This window comes from Zophobas morio, unplaced genomic scaffold (genome assembly GCF_036711695.1).
Source record: "Zophobas morio isolate AGI-343-1 ecotype UQ-CSIRO unplaced genomic scaffold, CSIRO_AGI_Zmor_V1 ptg000021l, whole genome shotgun sequence".
Lineage (NCBI taxonomy): Eukaryota > Metazoa > Arthropoda > Insecta > Coleoptera > Tenebrionidae > Zophobas > Zophobas morio.
In genome coordinates this window covers 8887925-8908381 of record NW_026972126.1, presented here as the reverse complement: position 1 = coordinate 8908381, position 20457 = coordinate 8887925, and the positions used below count along the sequence as shown (strand labels likewise).

At 34.0% G+C, this 20457-nt stretch overlaps 1 protein-coding gene across 3 annotated transcripts; it reads left to right on the top strand.

Annotated features, from left to right (window-relative positions):
* The first annotated feature begins 1430 nt into the window (after positions 1-1430).
* On the top strand, positions 1431-19344 carry LOC135133020 (uncharacterized). 3 transcript variants are annotated; one of them, XM_064061251.1, is made up of 3 exons: positions 1431-1580; positions 18890-19003; positions 19057-19344. In XM_064061251.1, exons 1-3 carry the CDS (start codon positions 1532-1534, stop codon positions 19248-19250), a joined length of 357 nt encoding a protein of 118 aa, XP_063917321.1. In that variant the 5' UTR covers positions 1431-1531; the 3' UTR covers positions 19251-19344. The 3 variants fall into 3 exon arrangements, with proteins under 3 accessions (XP_063917321.1, XP_063917319.1, XP_063917320.1); XM_064061250.1 differs by lacking the exon at positions 1431-1580 and adding an exon at positions 18684-18792; XM_064061249.1 differs by lacking the exons at positions 18890-19003; positions 19057-19344 and adding an exon at positions 11330-11781 and having other exon boundaries at positions 1442-1580.
* Positions 19345-20457: the final 1113 nt, after the last annotated feature.

The window sequence follows — 20457 nt, the reverse complement described above, 5'->3', positions numbered from 1 at the left end:
TAAATTCGGTCACCACAGTCGCCCCCAAGTGCTTTCAGAGTGAAGCTTGCGAAACGAGCGGAGACGCTTCCTTCCTGGTGGTGGCCGTTCGTGTTCTTTGACGAAAATGTTCCAGTTCTCCTCGAAGCGTTTGTCGGGTGCATGAAAAGAAAAAAATGTTAGAACAGTTCTACCCAGATTCGTGTTGGAGAAAAAAATAACACAATTACAAATAAATGAACGAGTGGCAAAGTAGGTTCAGTTACATCATAGTCGTCCACACCATGGTTGTGTTTTTCTACGGAAAAACTCTACTCTAAACAAAGCTAGTTGCGTGCTGAAAGAAAACAAGAACAGAATCGTTTGGCCTCGTGTCGAACACAAGATTTCTGTTGACAGCTACACCTACACAGCTACACAGATGATGTGATTCGTCTTAGTGAGGAAACCCTACCTCCCCTGAACTCTGCTTGGGTGACCTGGAGGGAAAAACGTGACATCTATGACTAAGACTGGACTAAATGGACAAAATGCTCCTCTTAGAGGGTATATCATTTGTCAAAGTCAGTCTTATCATTACAAATAATAGATGCACCAACCCACCCACCGTTTATTTTCGTAGATGGTATATTATTTGCCAAAATCAATCGTATCATGGGAAGTACTAGTAACGCCCACCCGCCCTCCGTTTTCATGGAGGGTATATCATTGGCCAAAATCAGTGTTATCTTTAGAAATACTAGCCCCATCCACTCGCCCTTTATTTTCTTAAAGGGATATCATTTGCCAAAATCACTCTTATCTTGGTGGAAAAAAAGTTCTTTTGGCACTTGCGACGTACAGAATAAAAATATTTTACTTATAAGAGTAAATTACTGGGACTATTAATGATTGAAGCAAATTTGTGATGTGGACACCAAATTTTTAGGGGAAATTAATTACACATCCAGTGCAACACTAAATATTACCATCGCATTCAAAATTTCAGGGAGGTTAAGTGTGTCGTTTCTCAGACAAGCAATCAATAAATATGAACACGTCCAATCATTAATTTCCTTGAGACATCCTCTTTAATCAATAAGTACCACACTGTGGAAAGTATTTCTCAGTAAAAATTTACCTAATGTTTTTTTAGAATAACGTCATGACTTCTCCGAAGGGAACGAATACATGCATTTGTTCGATAACCTTTAAATTAATGTCCTAGCAAGATGTTGAAGAATCCCCACTACGCAGCTTGTAAACTCCAGACTTTGCTGTATAGATAAAATGGCGGCTTTGGTTTCGACTTTCGAGAAAAATTGTAAATTTAAATAAAACTTCTGCAAAACAGCGAATCTTCTCATCGACTCAGCAACAACATTATTTAAAAAGCAGCTTTATTAGCGCCAATTAAACCGGCCAATAGTCAACATCTTGGTTACACCAACGCGAAAACTCATGCATGCCAACGTCGGTTCGCCGGCCAGCAACCGGCATTCAAGTGGTGGCGCTCAGGGAAAGTGGCTCTTCAGACTCAGCAAACTTTTGCAACAATTAAAACCAGTGCAAAATGGCAAAGTTCGTAGCAATCTTCGTGTGTTTAGTAATTCTTGAGACAGGTAAGTGTAAAATTCTGTTCAAGTAAAGCGATCCTATGTTGCAATAAAAATAGTTTGAGCGTTAAATTGGTGCCGCTAACACTTGACCAGCGTAATCATATTATTTCCGCGAGAAGTGTGGATAAGCGAGTAGGTATTTCCCAAAAGATTAAAATATGTGGATACGTCATACATAAGAAATTTTTTCACACGTTTTATGAGTTTAAAAAAGGCATTGCGCTGAAGTTGTGCACAAGTATATGTACATGTGTTGATACTTCGTGATGATTTCATACGAAAATAAAAACGGTGAGGATTTATGCTTGACAAACCGACGACTGGTGGCATCTAAATTTAACCTTGAAATCTTCCGAAACATTTGTTTGTAGTTAAAATAGCATGACTTTGGGACGCGAAGATTTAAATGTTGCGATTTTTTATCATGTAAAAAAATCTAGATGATTCATAAGTTAAGAGAAAGTCGGAGTATCAGGAGTATCAGGAGTATCCTAATTGGCCTTGTCTACAGTGGATTATTTTGAATTATACTAAAAATTAAATTTTAATTTCCATCAAATTAACTGCTACCTTGATCCCACCACGAAGTCTATTAAAAATGTAGCATAAATTCAGCTGCCAATCTCTTAAAATGAACAATTTTTGCAAAAGTTGTAAGATCTGATAAAATTTTTATGTTCGTATCTTTATTATTTTAAAACCAACCCCTGTCGATGATGCGCTTGCGCGCTCAGAAATTAAGCGCAATTTCACTTGCCAAGAAATTTGATACAGTTGCATTTCCACGTTCTGAAATTGCAAATACAACAGACTTTTTGCATATTTATTTGTTCTACACGTGCAACGTATGTAATAAAGGTTTTTGGAAAAAAGTTGATTTAGAGTTACGGTTGTTATATAATGAGGAAGGTAGTTTTGAAGGCACCAAGGATAAATAACTTGTATTCTTTTGCACCGTAATTTCATCTTTGTCTTCACCTGTCTCACCATAGTGGACAAAGGAAAAAACCACCAACTGGAAATTCTACACTACCAAATGCAATAATGTAATTATGAATTTCCCGACCACGTTATTCAAATCTGTTCGGTGCAACGATTTTATATTAAGTAGTATTAGTAATCTGATATTTTGTAGATGTTATGCTTTTTTGACAATTCTTGAAGACTATATCTCGATTTGAATTTTATTGTTTATTAAAAAATAAAAAAAATTATACACACATTAAATTATAACAAGGCGTAATATTAATGGCTGGATTTTGAACACATTATACCAGGTAATGATGCACACTTTTTTCTGCTAGAAACTATTATATATATTTTAGAACTACTTATTTCAGACCTCGAACAGTTAGAAGTATCGTGGGTACTAATTTTTATGTTCGTTTTCCAGTCTTCTGTATACCCCTCGCTGATGTTTATGCATTTGTACCCACTATAAAATGACATAACTACAGCGTAAACAATCACCTATGTATTCTGTAAGGTTAAGTAAGCCAAATGATTTTTCACTTGGAATTTTCCCTCAAGTATGCAAGTCACCAGCGGTTTTTTTTACATAAAACATGATATTGAATGCTAAAATAAGTTGACTTGTTTTTCATTATAGCTACAGAATATTGTTACACTACGTAATACGTTCTCACAAAATTAGACAACATAAAATGTCTACTTATTTTCAACATTAAGAAAAGTATTTTTCTCGGAGAAAACTATCGATTTGGATCCTTGACATATAGATTTCTTGGCTTGACATCAAAAATTTTTAATTTTCTCTGCAGAATATCAAGTTTCCTTGACCCTAGACCAATTTTCGACAGCTTCATAAACTCGATTGTTTCTGTCCTTGGATTTATGACCACTTGCTTGGAACACATGACTATTATTGTTAAAATTGCAGCAAATGTTACAAAACGGGACACTAGTTTACCACTGATTGTTATTTATTGCCTCAAAGACCACAATCTATTTAACGGATTTTACATAATTGTAACTCTAGGTCCTTCAATATCTTCTAAAAATTTGCAATTGCAGAAAAAAGTCTACGTCAACAAAATTCTTGTAGATGTGTCGTTGGTAGTTACAATTTCTTGCTTCACTTAAAGTTTGTTAAGAATTTTTTTTGTGATGTTTGTCTGTATGCAGCTATGGGCGGATGGATGTTGTTGAAGTCATTCATTCATTCAGATACGCCTACTTTAGTCATCATATCGTTATCTATTTTATTTTGTACATTTTGATTTACACATTTGATCACGTCGTTCACGGAGGATTTTCAATTAAAGTCATTGATGATAAGAACTGTGACTATTGTTTGGGCTACACTGATCGTTAAACTATTTTTGAAAGTGATAGTAAAACTTTATTTGGAAACCAGGAAGTAATTTTTCATTTAATAAATTTTTAGTATTTCAAGCCATGTATTGATAAAAAATATATTTTACCCTTGCTAACATCTGTTCTAAGTAGTATCGAAAACAGTTATTTTCTGTGAAAATAACAGAAAGTCTTGATTTTTGAAAATGTGTGACGAAATTCAAACTTCAGGGTTTCAATAAATGATTATAGGGTCGAAGTAGGTCATGGAAGCATGCCGCCTAGCACTTTATATGGACTTTACTAAATGCCTCATATCTTATTAAAAAATAAAACTAATTCATTGCAACAAAAAGAAGCAAATTTATTGTGGTTAAACATCACAGTAAATGTTGAAAATGTTCACCATTTTGTTCAAGGCACATGTTCACTCTCTTTTTAATTTCAAAAATGTTCTGTAACATCCTCTCGTCAATGCTTTGGATCCATTGTTCAATTTCATGTTGCAGCAGGAACTCTTGACTGCTGAAACAATGTTGTCAAAGATGTTTGCGAAAAACGACTGTTTTGTTATTTTGAGCTTGGATCAACGAGTAGTACGGTAATTCACACTTGAAAACGTTAGAACAATAAAGGCGAAGATTTTAAATGACAGGTTACGAATGACATTAATGAGAAGTGAGAACTGTTACAATGAGACATGATTTCGGCGAAACAGGATTTTTTAAAATCCATGGCCAACTACGCCCTTAAAATCATTTACAAAAACCCTGTATATAAAAAAAATGTTAAATATTTTCTGGCACTTTACTTCTATTAAATAACAAAAACGCGTACCTAATTAGTAATTACTAGTGAGATTTATTACTACAAAGGTACCAGGAAGTCAAGTTTTTTCCACGATTATACTTGTAAATTATCGGTATCTTTGTGGTACGAAATCCTTCCTGGAAGTAATTATTTTATGGATAGTAAGTGACGTTAAAGTGGAGATATAATGATAATATTTACGTTATAAACGGACAAGATAATAAGTGTTAATCTATCAAGTAAGACAACACTCTACATCATCACTCAAAATTCGTCACCTTTTTCAAATAAAAGATTTGGGTTTCTAAACAGTTTGCCTCAGTTATGCTGCATAGCTTTCTCAGTATCAGAACAAAGCGGAAAATATACAGGGATTTTGAAAGAACAAATATTTATAGTCACACTGTACCGTTTACTTTGGAGATCACATCATATCAGTAGGTTTTTTAATATTAAAACCAGCAATAATCCACACTAAATAACAATGCAAAGAATTGTGTAGAATTCGTAATGTGGTTTGTTTAATTTAATAAGATACGATAACATCAACTGCAGATTTCACTAGATAATTTCAAAAATCTAAATTTTGTTGTTTGAAGGACGAAATTCTACTTTTGAATTATTCTTCGTCTACATTATTGTGGTGGTAACACTAATTGGCGTATGCAGTTTTGTGATATATTACATTAACAAATCAATCAATATTCATAAGATTTCAAGAAATGAAAATTTATTCTAATGTAATATTATAACTGTAGATACTACTTACACACTATTTAATGTAAACAAACTAAGTTCAACTAGTACCAACCACTATCGTTGAATCACCATTGATAAGACCACCGTTTCTTGTTTGTACATAGTGTTGTGATGTCAATTTGTGGCATATATTTAACAATAGTTGTTATTTTTGTCTAATGACATACGTGGAAGGTCGTGCCCGATAATAAAGTGCACCTACATATATATTGTATTAACAGTAAAAATGATGCAAACATGCTAACCGTCTGGTGTGATCAAATAAAAACCACAGCCACAGTCACAGTCACTGTTTTAATTGATTTTGTAATCGTAATACTAGATACCATTTCCAGAGTTTCTTCACTTTATTTTGTGTCCAATACGCTCCTTGTGAAAAACTAGCAATTTCTATGAAAGGTCAGTTTTCTGTGATTGTAGAAGTCTGTCGTCAATTTTATAAATAATAAAGTTATTACATTACCGCACTCCTAACTATATTAGTATCAATTAATAGTCAAGGTAGTACTATAGCTATACTTCTTTTCTATTTTAATCCTTACTATGGTTTTGAAAATCGAACAATAAAACCTTGAAAAACAACTTTTTTATGCTTAAGATACGCAAAGAATTTTGATTTTAAGGATAGGACTTCAAAAATCAAAGAACTTAGGGTGGAAATAAGAGTTTTTAAACCATTTACTCATTCTCTTAAAATCCTTAAGACACTTAAACGTAAAGCTAATAATATTTCTCTCAAGTAAGAACCTTTTTTTAATTTCGCACTATTCAATGAAAAATGTACATCCTTTCAACATTGTTTCGGTTCTTGTGGACGAAATCAGCAATCTAACTGACATAAATTAAAATCTTTAGGTGTTTATGCATCGTCTGATCGCACAATTACTGAAATATTTAACCTTAATATTCTACCATCTATACAGTCAGTTTTTCGCAAAAATTTTCTCTGCTCCTCTTAACTATTCTTTAATTGATGATAACCTTCGTGGATTTTGTGATGTTAAAATTTCAATTTTAACTTGACTTACCATGCCTCACTAAACTTAGTTATGACGGGGTTTGTAATTGTTCTTCTCTCTGGTGTTCCTCAAGGCTCCGCCATTGTCCAGGTTTATTGTCTATATACACGACTGACGTAGTTCAAGTCGTACTGTATTGTGATATACACATGTATGCTGACGACATTCAGTTGTAAGTAATTCTAATCCAGATGATAAAATTATTCTACAAATAGTTTCAGCGGTATTCGTCAATGGTGCATGAATAACTATTTGGAGATAAATGAAAACAAATGTAAGTTTATAACTAAATATACCTTCTAAACTTTACCATAGCTTAAGCCTAAATGTAGAAATTGGCGACAGCATCTTATTTCCATCTTTTTTTTTTAAAAACCTTGGCTTATGTTTAGACAATCAGTTAAAATTTGTAGAACATATTGCTTTTTTTGTAACAAAAGCTAACAATAGCATGATGCAAAAAGTACTTTATAACACTGTGCTGGTTTGGCTTCTAAATTATACCAGCATAGTATTTTCGGACCTTCTTTGTGAAACCCAGTAATATCGGTTGCAGAAGTGTTCAATTCCCAACAATGTGGTGACATCCCGTCAAAATTGTTCCTAGTAAGTAGGATTTCAGTTTTATAAAATTACATATGTATCGATGTACTTGTTGTTTATGAATTCGCTTTGAGATTTTCCCTGAGGCATCCAAATTTTCGCAAAAAAAAACCGAAATTATATGTACAGTAACTTGTTGTACTAGGGTTATTAGGGTTATTCGTTAGCTTATCGTGTAAAGTGTGCCTTCGGGCTTGTAACGTGTCATTATCTATTTTTTGCAGTGATCAAATCTCCAGAACAGTACATCCCAATGTTTTATTATTGGTATTACACTGCACGTGTCTGAATTGACATACGTGTCGTTGTTGGAATAATGTTGATCGGAACATTTTCAAATAGGAAAACTGACTAGAAATACAAGCATAATCTTGCGTTTTATCAATGCATTTATATTTTTAGAGCAATTATTAATTCGTTTCCTATCATAGGTGGTGAATTACACAAACCAAATACAAACAAGTTAACAGTGTTTTCGTACCATAATGTGTTCGAATCATAAAAAGAAAATCTACAGGAATTTCCAGAGCAATATAAGGTGTCGAAACACATTTATAGGATCTCATTTAGCATGTTGTTATCTATATTTGTTTTAATATATAATGGTTTTCACAAATAAAAATCGCTGAAACATGTTTTTTTATTTTTCAAAGAAGCGGGATTTGTTTGACTATGTTTCAGGGGCGAGGGAGGTCCTGTCGACCAGTTTTTGTTCATGTTTCAAAAAATGTTATATTATATTGTATAATATTAAGGGCTAGCGAAGTCCAATCAATCATATTTTAAATTTGTATTAAAAAATAAAAAAAAGTATCTATCACTGTATCTAAATGTTATTAAAGATAATTATTTATATTTGCAGTCATAAATTGACAAAATTCTTGTCAAAATCGTCTTGAACAAATTCTTATTAGTGCTCCACTTCATAAGAATGACTTTTTGTTAAGTCTTTATACTTTTGAAATGTAAAACTTGTGGAAATACATTCTACAGGTATTTTACAGCTGGCATACGACTTGAGTATGATTTACAGCTAATGACAATGACACCAAAACTGGAATTTGTGCAATTTCGTCTATTATTCTTAAATCGTGACGCGTTTTGTTGGTTACTGATTCCGTTTCTTGATGACGTAATCGAATTGGTTAGACATCCGTATAAGTAGTGACATGCGGTACGAGACGCACTTGACGCCCTAGCTTTCACTTAAAACCTTATCTATGCAAATCAAAATAACTGCCTATAGCAGTTTTTAGTTAAAAATGTGACAAGTAACAAAAAATAAAAAGGCTCATTTTTATGTTTTTAAATTCCATTAATTGAAACCGGTCAAATAATATACAAGTTTTATTAGATTGTTAAATTAATGTAAATTGTTATACATTCAAAAATTCGTTATAAATTTACGCATAAATAAACGTCAGAAAAAACCTGACCAGGTACCACACCAGGGGCGGCTGGTCAGGGGCGGCAGGGTCGGCCACGCCGTACCAGTCATTTTAAAATACTTAGTAAGCGTTGAAATTAGAAAATAAAAAAAGAAATAAAGTTTGAATGTACGTTAGGATAGATCATATATATTAAAAATATATTTTATTATATTGTAGGTACAAAATAAAGCATTTGTTGCTAATTTTAAATGCTGATAAACACGCTTTGCCGTTGAGATTTCGACTTCGTAGCAGCTTACGGTTTCATCGTTCTCTTTGTCTAGTACACTGTAGTAGACAAAGACCTGGCGGAACGTATGTTGTGCCAGGTCCGGCGAAATCCTCCTTCGCCGTACCCAGCAACGCGAATTTAGTTTTTAAAACGCTTAATATTTAAGATAGCTAACCAAATTACAAAACAATAACGGCTTCGATGTTCTTCAGTGCATACTATTTTTTTTTAAATAATAATTGTCGATTTAATACATTTTTCTGTGTATGAATAATAAACGAAAAAAATTACATTAAATTATCTAAAATTTTATTTTTCGTACATAACTTAGCTACAACATAAATGCGCTTTTTCTGTATTTTTAGCATCTAAGCGTTTTCAGATATTTCAGAAACGAATTTAAAGTTTTAAATCATTTTAATTTTTCAATTATTCAATTAATTTATTTGACAATTTGTCATATACATTAAAAATAAATAAATGTAAATGAAGATAGTTAACAGTTGGTACTTTTATTATTACTTTTTTTATATTTTTTAACTGCATGTCATTATTTAATTATTATTATTTAATTGTGGATGTCCGGGGTCGGCAAGCCGTATAGCCGCCGGTCGACGCGGAACTCAGTAAAAATAATGTTTTCGGTGGTTCTCAATTAATGATAAAGCAGAACAAGTAGAATTAAGGATTAATAGTATTTGGAATCAAACTGACATTGTCAATTTCCTATAAAAAATTATTTTAACAGGTCGAAACATTTGAGATGTTTTGTATATCCTGGCGCGTAAAATGTCAGTGGTTAATGAGTAGCAGCCATACATTACGAAAATATATAACACCAAGGTGTAGACTCAAAATATTTGGCCGACCCGAAATTTTGACCCACCAGCCGCCACTGTACCACACTGCATAAAATATTCGATGATGAGTATTTAGTTGTTCCTGTGCTGTTGAAAACAAAATGCATAAATTACTTTTATCAGTATCCTTGAAATTAAACCAGTCCAAAGTAGTTTTTATTCAAAAAGTGTGTACGTAATATTGTGGAGTAATTACTTGATTCGTACAACCGGGGACAGTCTGAAAAAACATTCTGAAATATTTTATGGTACCTCCCATTATTTCTGATCCTGTTATATATAGAGTGCCCGAACTATCTGGTGGTGGAAGAATATAAATAAATGAAACGCTCTATATATTTTTCTACAGTTTGCGACGAAATTCCGGACGGTCTGGAATCTCGCCGATAACGTATGGTGTGGCGGTGTACTTGGGTGCGAAACTATGGGTCGACTAGTATCGCTGATGTCAGAAACACGTCTGGTCGATCAAGCTTATGCGGCTACCTTCACGCCACCGGGGGTGGCGCCTTCGGTCAGGAGCGGCGGTCGCTCGGGCGCCAGCTCCCTCTTCGGGGGAGGGAGCGCCGGGGTGCTCTAAAGCCGAAGACACGTAATTCAGGTAGTGAGCCTCCGCGAAAACCCGCGAATAGTAAATAAAACGGCAAGTAAATTTTATATAATAAATAGGATTTATCCCCTGCCACCAGCTACACGGTCTAAAATAATAAATCTTACGGCTAAACTTAAATATCTAACAAAACGGTTTTACGAACAAAATTAAATTAAACGTCAGCCACGGTCGTTCCTCCTGGGCAGCGACTTCCCTCAGGACGGGCTCCTCTTGGCTCTGGGGGCGGCGACCTTGAGTTCTGGAAATCGCGCGAAGACGGCACGGCGATCCGGGAGGGGAGCGCGGTGACGGTAACGACGCGTGCACGACGGTTTCGACTTTTGACGGTGACAAAATAAACGCGGTGACGGTGACACGGTTTTTCGCTCGGGGGCGGCGATTCGAAAACCGGTACAAAACAGGCAGGCGACCCAAAAAGGTACTTACGGAGGTCGGAGGGTAAAACTGCACTTCTTCACAGTCGAAGACTTCAGGCAAGAATCCTCTTCTCCCGCCGCGGCGGCGCGGCGATCACGAATTTACCTCCGGCTCTCGCGGTACGCGTCACGGTTTCCGGCCCGCGAAAATTCGCTTCGTTATAAGTTAATGCACGATAACACTATAATCTTTAGAACTAATACTTGTTGAATAGTGTAATGAAGAGTCCTTTATTTGTTTTATGTGATTTTCGATTCTAAAGACCATAAAAATTATAATTCTTGTTATTAATTTAGCCAACGCCTTGTATATATGATAAACAATGTGAAGGAGAAACCAAGGCATGAATATGTAGATGTGTTTCACTTCGACTTTGTACGTTCAGTATGCTGAACACATGAAAGACATTGTAGAATCTTAATTAAACAGCATGAAACGCTGAATTAATCATTACATAATATAGACAATATAAGGGATAAATTCAAATAATATTGTTCACAACGCGTTTTGGTTTGTTAGTACATTATTTTCATTCGAATAAATTAGTTCCTAAATTCTGTACACTATTAAATTCTAGATTTACTTACTTCGAATTAATCGATGTAAAAATAATGACTACACCTAAAACATTGCATTAACAAATATAATAAAATAACCTCAAAAAACTACTATTGGTTTCCCATTAATTTTCAGGTTGGGCACTGAAATGTAAGATGTGCAAGGATGCTACATGCAGTATGTTAGAAGACCAGACCTGTCAAGCAAGCACTTCCACTTCTGAAGCTGCATGTCTAACCCATATCTACAAAGCAAATGAAAATGCAAAAGAAAACACCATCGAAAAAAGCTGTGTCAACCGAGCCAAGGATGGCAAATACGATTGTATTAAACACAAAAAGGAAGAGGTCGAAATAACGTGTGATACTTGTGTCGAAGATTTTTGTAACGAGAAAAGCGGAGCAGATAAAATTAGCCTGGCGTCACTAGCGGTTGTTAGCGTCATTGCTTTGATTGCACCCAAATTTTTGTAAATAATTGTTGAGGTATTTATATATTTAATTAGTTAAGTATTTACAATTTTATCCCTGTGTAAAGTATTTTGTTATCACAAAGTTAAGCTCTGTGTAAATAAATTCTCTGTAAAAGTTTGTGTCTTTTAACAGTAGAATAATTGAAGTTTACAGCTTCTTTTGTCAACTATAAAGTTATTATTTACCAAACGACAGTTTGGTGTTTGCAGCAAAAACTAATCGCTTGTATGCATCGATAATGTGGAGCAAATATATTGATAGTGAAAAAAACACGGAGTTTTAGTTGCTCAAAACTTCTTTCAAGCTTGGGCGTTGCATTACTGGTCTTGCTCCACTGACCTGGAGATAAATTGTGGGAATCCTTTCACAATAAGAAAGTACGCCGACAATAAAAGTTGGAATAGAAATGGCCCATTCTTTTCAATCGTGTTAAAAAATTTATAACGATAATGGAGAGCTGATGTTTTTTATTAAAGATATCCCCTATAGTAGCTCCAATTACCGCATTTATGAACAAATTGACCAATATGGATACAGCACGATACGGCGCTAAATCAATACACACCAATAATCCCCCATAAATTAATCAAGATTTATTGTTTCATCGAAACAGAAGATGGTAGAAGATAACACCGACAATAATAAATCATTGTAGGCCCTTAGCCAATTACTACTATTTTCTTATATTCAGACGTGCCAAATTTCTCTCGCAATGGAACATGAGAGGTAAGTATCAGTGTGACGTTAGCTATAATTTATGAAACTGATTGAGGAGAGCACGTTTCAAAGTTAATTGATCTTTCTCGTTTGTCCTTAATAAATTTAAATTGGAAAGCATTCATTTGAGTTAAAATGATTCATACTCCAGTATGGATATATATGCTCCTATTTCTTTAAATAAATCTAGAACAGAAAAATGGTAAAAAATGAATACTTTTCGTCAGAGAAGTAGAGGAAAAAAATGCAGTGTTTATTCTCCATACTTTGGTGTCGCAAAATAAAAACATGGCAATTTAAAAAAAAAGCATAGGTGCTATGTACACATTACGTCAACTTTTAAAATATATCTACTTGTAGGTCATCAGCACTTAATAATCAATCTTCAAACTTCAGTAATACTGTGTCCATTCCGTGTTTGTCACAAAATGCGTTTAACAGTAACGAGCCATCCAAAAATTTCCAACTGGAGTAGACTATTATGGCCATCACGTCACTTTGGTCAGTCCTTTAAACACAGTTAAAATCACGTGTTAACTCAAAACTTGTAAAAAAAGTTGGAGATGATGTTCTTAAAATCATGATAAAAGTTTTCGCTCGCCATATGTGGTCAGTCATTGTCCTCATATAAATTAATGTTAAAAGTCTAATAGATATAATAAACAACTTACTGGTTACTGTGAAAACTTAGTTTTGTTGACCCATAGTTATTTACTCACTGTATAATAATAATAATTTTTATTAGTTCAACGAATAAGCCATTACACGTGATGAACATATCAGTTTACATCACGGAAAAAAGAAACATAATAGGTAATATACAGTGGTGTCTCGATTTAAAAATTAATTTTCGCGCCTATAAAAAAACCATTCATGGTTGTTCAGGCTCAACTTATTTTAATGAGACCAAAATTCTGAATGGATTTTCTCTGGGTTGTTATACTATTCATACTTCATAACTTTTAACTAAATATGTAAAATAGTTCATGTATAGCAGTTAAACTATCTAATACAGAATCCAGCAGTTAAACTAATCTTAAACACTGATCCATTTTGAGAGAAAGAACTTCGAAAATTATCATCAGTTAAATTAATATCATCGTTGACTTAAAACGAGTCTACTCGTTTTCTTACAGCGTGAATTTGAACATTTATTCTCAAGTTACGCCACTCTAGAAATCCCTTTATTTTGATTTTGACCGTATTTACTTTGTTCTATTTATTTCATGTGGCGATTCGGTCGGCCCACAATCTAATTAAATAATCTTGATGAATTTATTTCGATTTCATCACTATATTGAAATAATGCATATAATTAAAAATTATTAAATATGCCGTAATTAAATTTTTAGGTTAGGTTTTTCATTTTTATAGCTATTTTTTTTAATCCCCTTCTTCAGTCACCTCATCATACAACTAAACATACCTACTTACTAACACGTCTACACGAACATGATAATACAGATTCCACACGATTTCAGTTTGGAGTTTGCATGAGCGTTGTATATGAATATTTTTATATGAATGTATTAACATGTGTAAATTGTATTTCTAAATATTGAACTCAGTGTTTTCATACATGTTTACCAACATGATTAATATACTACACATATATAAAACCAGACTCTATAATCACACGTAAATGTCTAAGTTCATAATATCTGCTTATGCACGTATTATTTAATCCAAACTTATTTGTTTTTATGCTCACAATGTTCAAGTCATCAGCATACATTTGGCATTTACAGATGCAGTACAGTTTGCGATGTCATTCACATACATCGTAAAGAACGGTGGTCCTAAATTTGAACCTTGACAGATTCCTGATGAGCAATGAAACGAAGAAGACTCAACATGTTCATATTTCATATACTGCATGAATATTGCAACAATCTATTAACAAAAACAACAACGGCATTCCTCAACCAGAACATACAGCTGGAGGAGAATAGAGAATACGAACTGATAAAAAAGGATGAGCTACAGGAGTGTCTATCGCAGATGAAGAACAGAAAGTTGGCAGGACCGGGGGACATACCAGTTGAGCTAGTCAAGTATGGGGGTGAAGAAATGTTGCAAAGATTAGTAGATCTTTTAAACCTTTGCTTAACACAACAAAAAACACCTAAAGAGTGGAAGGTTGGAATTATTTCATCGCTATTCAAAAAAGGGAATAGAAAAGACCCAAATTGCTATCGAGGAATATGTGTAACGAGCTCATTAAGTAGATTATGGGGCAGATTAATTCAAAGAAGGCTAAGGCAAGACCTAGGGATATTTATCGGAGACGATCAAAGCGGTTTTACACCAGGTCGCTCCTGTGTTGAAAATAATTTGTGGACTTTACAACAAGTAATGAACAAAAAGATAGCAAAAGACCAAGAGTTGCACTTAACCTTCATAGACCTTAAAAAAGCATACGATAACGTACCAAGAACTAAGCTAGTAGTAGTTCACTCAAATCAATCGCAACCAATTCCTATCTGGTACGGATAATTTCTGATCTGTACAGAGACACTGAGACAACATAGCGTATATCAAAGAAGGAAGAGAGTTGTCCGAACCAATATATCCCACCAAAGGCCTCAGACAAGGATGCAGTTTATCCCCACTTTTATTTAATATCTATGTGGAAAGGGCGGTGGAACAATGGAAACGGAAGTGGGAGGGTATGGGTTTACCTAATGAAGAGGCCCATCTATTCACATTAAGTTTTCCAAATGACCAGGTTGCCTTAGCACAAGATTCTTTTGACATGGAATTCATGTTGACTAGATTATATGAAGAATACAAAAAATGGGGTTTGGAAGTAAGTCTCGAAAAAACAGAATACCTGGTGGTAAATTCCGATGCGAAATTTGAGGTGTTAATTAATGATAGCGCTTTGGTTAAACAAGTGGATAAGTTTAAGTATCTTGGAAACATTGTGGCCGGTAACGGAATAGGTAGCCGAAACATGAGATACAGTATACAAGAGGCAAATAAAAGTAATTGGGGCTTTAAATGCCAAACAATGGTAGAATTCGTATTAATGTATGGGTGTGAAATATGGTCAATGAAAGAGGAAGACAAAAGACGTATAACCGCTGTCGAAATGGACTATTTAAATAGAAGTACTCGAACATCGAGACTGGAAAGAGTAAGAAATGAGGAAATTAGGAACATAATGTCAGCAACCAAAACGGTTATTGATCGTATTGAAAGAAGAAGTCTCGTATGGTTTGGCCACATTCTCAGAATGGAGGATTTACGATGGCCGAAACAAGTGTTCATATGGAAGCCCCCAGGAAGAAACAGACGAGGACGTCCGCGCAAATTATAGAGCCAAGGAATAAAGAAACTGATGAGAAACAGGGGCTTAGACGAAAATATGGCGAATGAGCGGGGAGGTTGGAGACAAGGACTAGGATTGGGAATGTAGCATCTAGCTGTCTAATTAAAGTTGTACGGTTATTGTTTGGTTTATTTTTATTTATGGATGTATTTTGTTTATACTAATTATGAAATGTACACTTTAGTTATCCCAATATATACATAATATACCTACTGCATGCGTTCAACAAGGAAAGGCCTACAATTTAATGGCAGTATTTTGACAAAACTGTCCCAATGTTTGTTTTGTTAATCCAAACGTGTAGAGATGTGTACAAAGTTACAAAAACCAGGGAAAAATATAAAAACTGACCTTGAACTATACTAATCGTTAGCAAAATGAAACCCTACGTTGTATGTTATTTATGGCGGAATGTGTTCAAATGCAAAGGTTGGAAAGGTGATGTTAAATCAAGATGCAAATAATGGAAGGCAAATGTTTATTTCGCCGTTCTAGAGAGGGAAAAGCTGTTGAAATAAGCTAAATGGAACGTATTTCCCAGCTGATAAAACCTCAGGTTCCAAAAATGGGAGCAAATGTTACAAATATTTAAATGTCACAAATTTAAACACACAAAGAAAATATAAATATGAATTAAAGTAACTAGATAATGGAAATAAACATAGCGTGAGGAAGCATTGCAGGAGTGGGCGTCTCTTCATGGTTTGTTTGAACTAATCACAGCTACATACCCGACGTTCGCATTCGTGAAGCTTACTTCCACCTTTGCAAAAGAGGAAACCAGCTAGACGGCCTGATTCGCGGCGACGAAAATGCAGTATTATAATAAACATTCACATGAACAATAACAATGAGAAAAAAATTGTACATCTGGATACGGACTCGTCACTCTTTTTTTCGCTTAAAATTAAAATCTTCTGAATTTGACGATAGCACAATGAGTAGGTATTATAATTACGAAGAAGGAAACAAACATTAATTATGCCACATTCTATTAAGGATTTGAAACAAGAAAAAATTTGTCATCATGTCAAATTATGCATGAATTCAAGTTAATGAAGTTATTTGAAAGTGTAACCACTAAAACTTGAGTTTTCTAATAAGGCTTTAAAACTTTCAAAAGTCAAAATGAGTCCACAAAAATCACATCGTGGACTGACTGAATTTTTAAATTTACATAAAATAAAGAATAGACACTGTCTTCGGTAGGATCAAAATCAAAATAGGGTGGTCTCGGAAAGCTCTCGGCGTACTTCGAGACGAAATGTTCAAATTAAATCTGTAAGAATTATTTATCTTGCTGTCGAGTCCACGATCATATTCATCTTGATGAATTCATTTTGATTTAATAAGTAACTTCAGTAACTGATGATAATTTTCAAGGTCCTTTCTCTCAAAATGGATCAACGTTTAAGATTAGTTTTAATGCCATTAATGAATTATTTTAGAATCCCGAGTGAGAAGTTATGAATAAGTTAATTTCCTGCCGTGTGTTTTACGGGAATATTTCCATTATTGTAGTTAGATTATGTTAGAACCACGAACAGTTAAAAATGTTAAGATGAAGTGTGAATTTACAAACATAAGACAAAAATGACAATGTGTTGGCAAAAAAATCGTCAAAATTTCACAACATCTCAGAATAGAAAATCACTAATTAACTGGTCTTATACTAATAACAATCGTTGAGGGGGACAATGGCGTTGAATGCGATTCATTTTTGTTTAAACAGTTATTGTTATTTTTTGTGAAATCAGAAACTAAATTGATGTACCCTTAATTTTAATAATTGTTTACACTGTATTCACTAAATAGGAAGTGAGGCGCTAAAAACAGAAACTGGCGTTGTTTTTTTCACGGTGCAAAATTTAATTTTTCAAATCGAGACACCACAATATACTACACAAATGTAACTTTCTATAAATCAAGAAAATTGGCACGAAAAAAAAACGTGCTAAATTTGGTTTTAATATTTGAACTACTAACCTGACATCTGCTAATGATACATTAAAATTCTGTGTAGAATATCATTAATTTTCATCAGAATCACTAAAAGAAAAAATATGATAACAATTATCGCAAGAGTGGTCGTTATCATCAGCATTATTGTTACTATATACTCCTTTAAAGTGGGAGTCAAATGCCTCAACTATCTGTTGCGAACTAGATGAATAATTATGCAACGTGGGTAGACTATTGATTATTTACAGTGTGTCTCAGTTCAACTGGCAACACTCCAGTAATGTCGTTACTTGTTGAAAAGCCCTGTGAAATTGTTATAACATGTAGACCTTTTAGATCTCCTTTTCAAAATATTTTCAAAAACCGACTAGTTTGATGAAAAGTGTATTTTTCAATTGATAATAACTGGCCCACAAAAACAAATTAATATTAGATACTGCAGTGATACTTATCTGTAAAAATTGCCACCAAACTTTACTGACGTTGTCTGAAAAATATAGCATAAATCTTTACGAAAAAAATGCACACCGCAAAACCTCCAGTATTCGGTATGCTTCAGATCCCCTACTAAATTAGCAACTACTATATTAACATAAATGTAAAGTAGTTATAAACCAACATTAAAATCTGTGAAACCGAAGCCCACACCCTGCAACCAGGTGGAATCTGAATCAACATAAGGTTAAAAGTGAAACTGAATATAAAGTAGGTATCCCAAACATGAGTCATACTGTCAAAAATAGAAATTGCTAAACTGATGATTCTTGTAATCTTGTAACATAAAATCAATATACTGCCAATATCGCTGTGTATTCGAACTTTCATAAAGTTAAAATAAAAGTATCTAGTTATACAATCAATCTGCATAAATTCACACTATATATTATTTTCATATGTTTATGTATTTTTTAAATAATTCGGCTAACAAGAGAAAAAAACGTCAAGGTCATCTTCGCAGAACAATATCGTCTGCAATGTTTATGGAAATAGTTATTTTTGTAAGCACATTGAATGCAGGGGTCAGTCAGTAGTCAACGAGAACAGTTGCAGCATGTCATCGCCTAAACCCACAGTTATCATTTTCTTTATAATCGCCTTAGTTCTTGGAACAAGTACGTTCGATTTTTCTATTATGTGCAATTTTCTTTCACATTAATCAATATGTATTTACCTAACTGATGTTCCTTGTTTAATAATCGAATGTTTCAGGTTTGGCTCTCATTTGCAAGCAATGTAACGTGAATTGCAACGACGCAGTGGATGAGGAGTGTTTGGAACCAGGAGACGATCAGGAAGTCGCCTGTTTGGTGGAGACCTTTAAAGGTTGCGATTGTATATTTAAACAGGATTTGTTTAACTTGTTTTGTTGGTTGCAGATACACACAACGCGACGTTGTATCAAAGGAAGTGTGTTTTGTACGAAAAGGGCACCAAGTTTCAATGCGCCGATTATCCAAATTATACATCGATCTCTTGTGTTACTTGTAAAGAAAATCGCTGTAATGCGGCTAAAAATAGTGGGCATGTTGCTCGAGGAAACATTACAGCAAACGCCACTTCTCACATTTAACATTTAGGTCTTTGTTTCTAGTCGCTTCTTGTGATGTTTGAGGTCTGAAAATAAACTTTGATTGGTATTTACCTAAAATGATGAAAATGTACAACTTTGTTTTTGTTATCGAATTTCCAACTGTGTAAAAGATTTAATTAAGGTTGTTTTACTAGACTAAATATACCTCTCCACGTTTTAAGATGTATCAAATCGTTTGATGGTTTGAACTTGAACTAGTAGTAATTATTTATGTATTGATGTAAAATGAACCATAAGTACACAGAGCGTTTTTATCTGTAACCACTATCGATTAATAAAAATTACTTCAATAGAATATCGAGGGAAAAATGAAAATGAATTTTAAAATTGTAGAGTGGGACAGAGCCTGAATTGACAACCGGTACGTTGATGACAAAGAAATATATTTTTTAAGTTAATCAAATGAGTCCATCTATTCCTGGTTGAACCTTGAACCTTAGGGTTAAATCTACAAATGTAACAGCTTACGCAACGAACAGTGGTTCCAAATTTTCTTGTCAATCACGGAGCGCTTTTACAGGCAATAGATTTATGGAGTAAAATTTTGTTAATTGTTAAACTAAGCAATCCCGAAAAATGCCTCTGACGAATGATACTTTCTAACAAAAAAAACACAAATTAAATGAATTCGTTTGACTTTGTGTACTTTTGTGGTATGGAAAACAAAATGCAACAGGGATTCGTTGCCTTCGTTTTTTACGTATACCACAACCAAAATTATGTCCCCAGGTTGTGGGAAGAATCAGTTTTATGTGATGCCTGAAGTAATACCTAACCATTTTTTTCAAAGTTGAAAATCCGAAATCATACACAGGGCATGCTTTTCGAAGATTGTGTGCTTGTGAAATCAGGGACAGTGGCAATTACAAGCCCTCGATCTAGCAGGAATTGATCTCACAATGAAAAGAAATTGCTAAGAGAGTGTTTATATTTCTGACTAACTAAAGTTTAGTTTCAAAGGTTGCATTTATTTTTACGTCGTAATTAGTGAGGAATTAAATGTCATCATAACAACATCATTATCTCGACTTCCGTTGTGTTTTTTTGTAAAAAGAAAGAAGGTAATGAAATAAAACTTTTTTAGTACTTGGTATAAATGATAGAGGTTTTGGTCACATCAAACTTGACAAAAATATTTGTTGTAATCACTAATATACATTGTCCATTGGCCGAACTGAAAACCTTT

Coding starts and splice junctions, on each gene's coding strand:
- LOC135133020 (XM_064061249.1), top strand. CDS start 1,532: ATGGCAAAGTTCGTAGCAATCTTCGTGTGTTTAGTAATTCTTGAGACA. Junction 1,581..11,329: donor TTTAGTAATTCTTGAGACAG/GTAAGTGTAAAA, acceptor ATTAATTTTCAG/GTTGGGCACTGAAATGTAAG.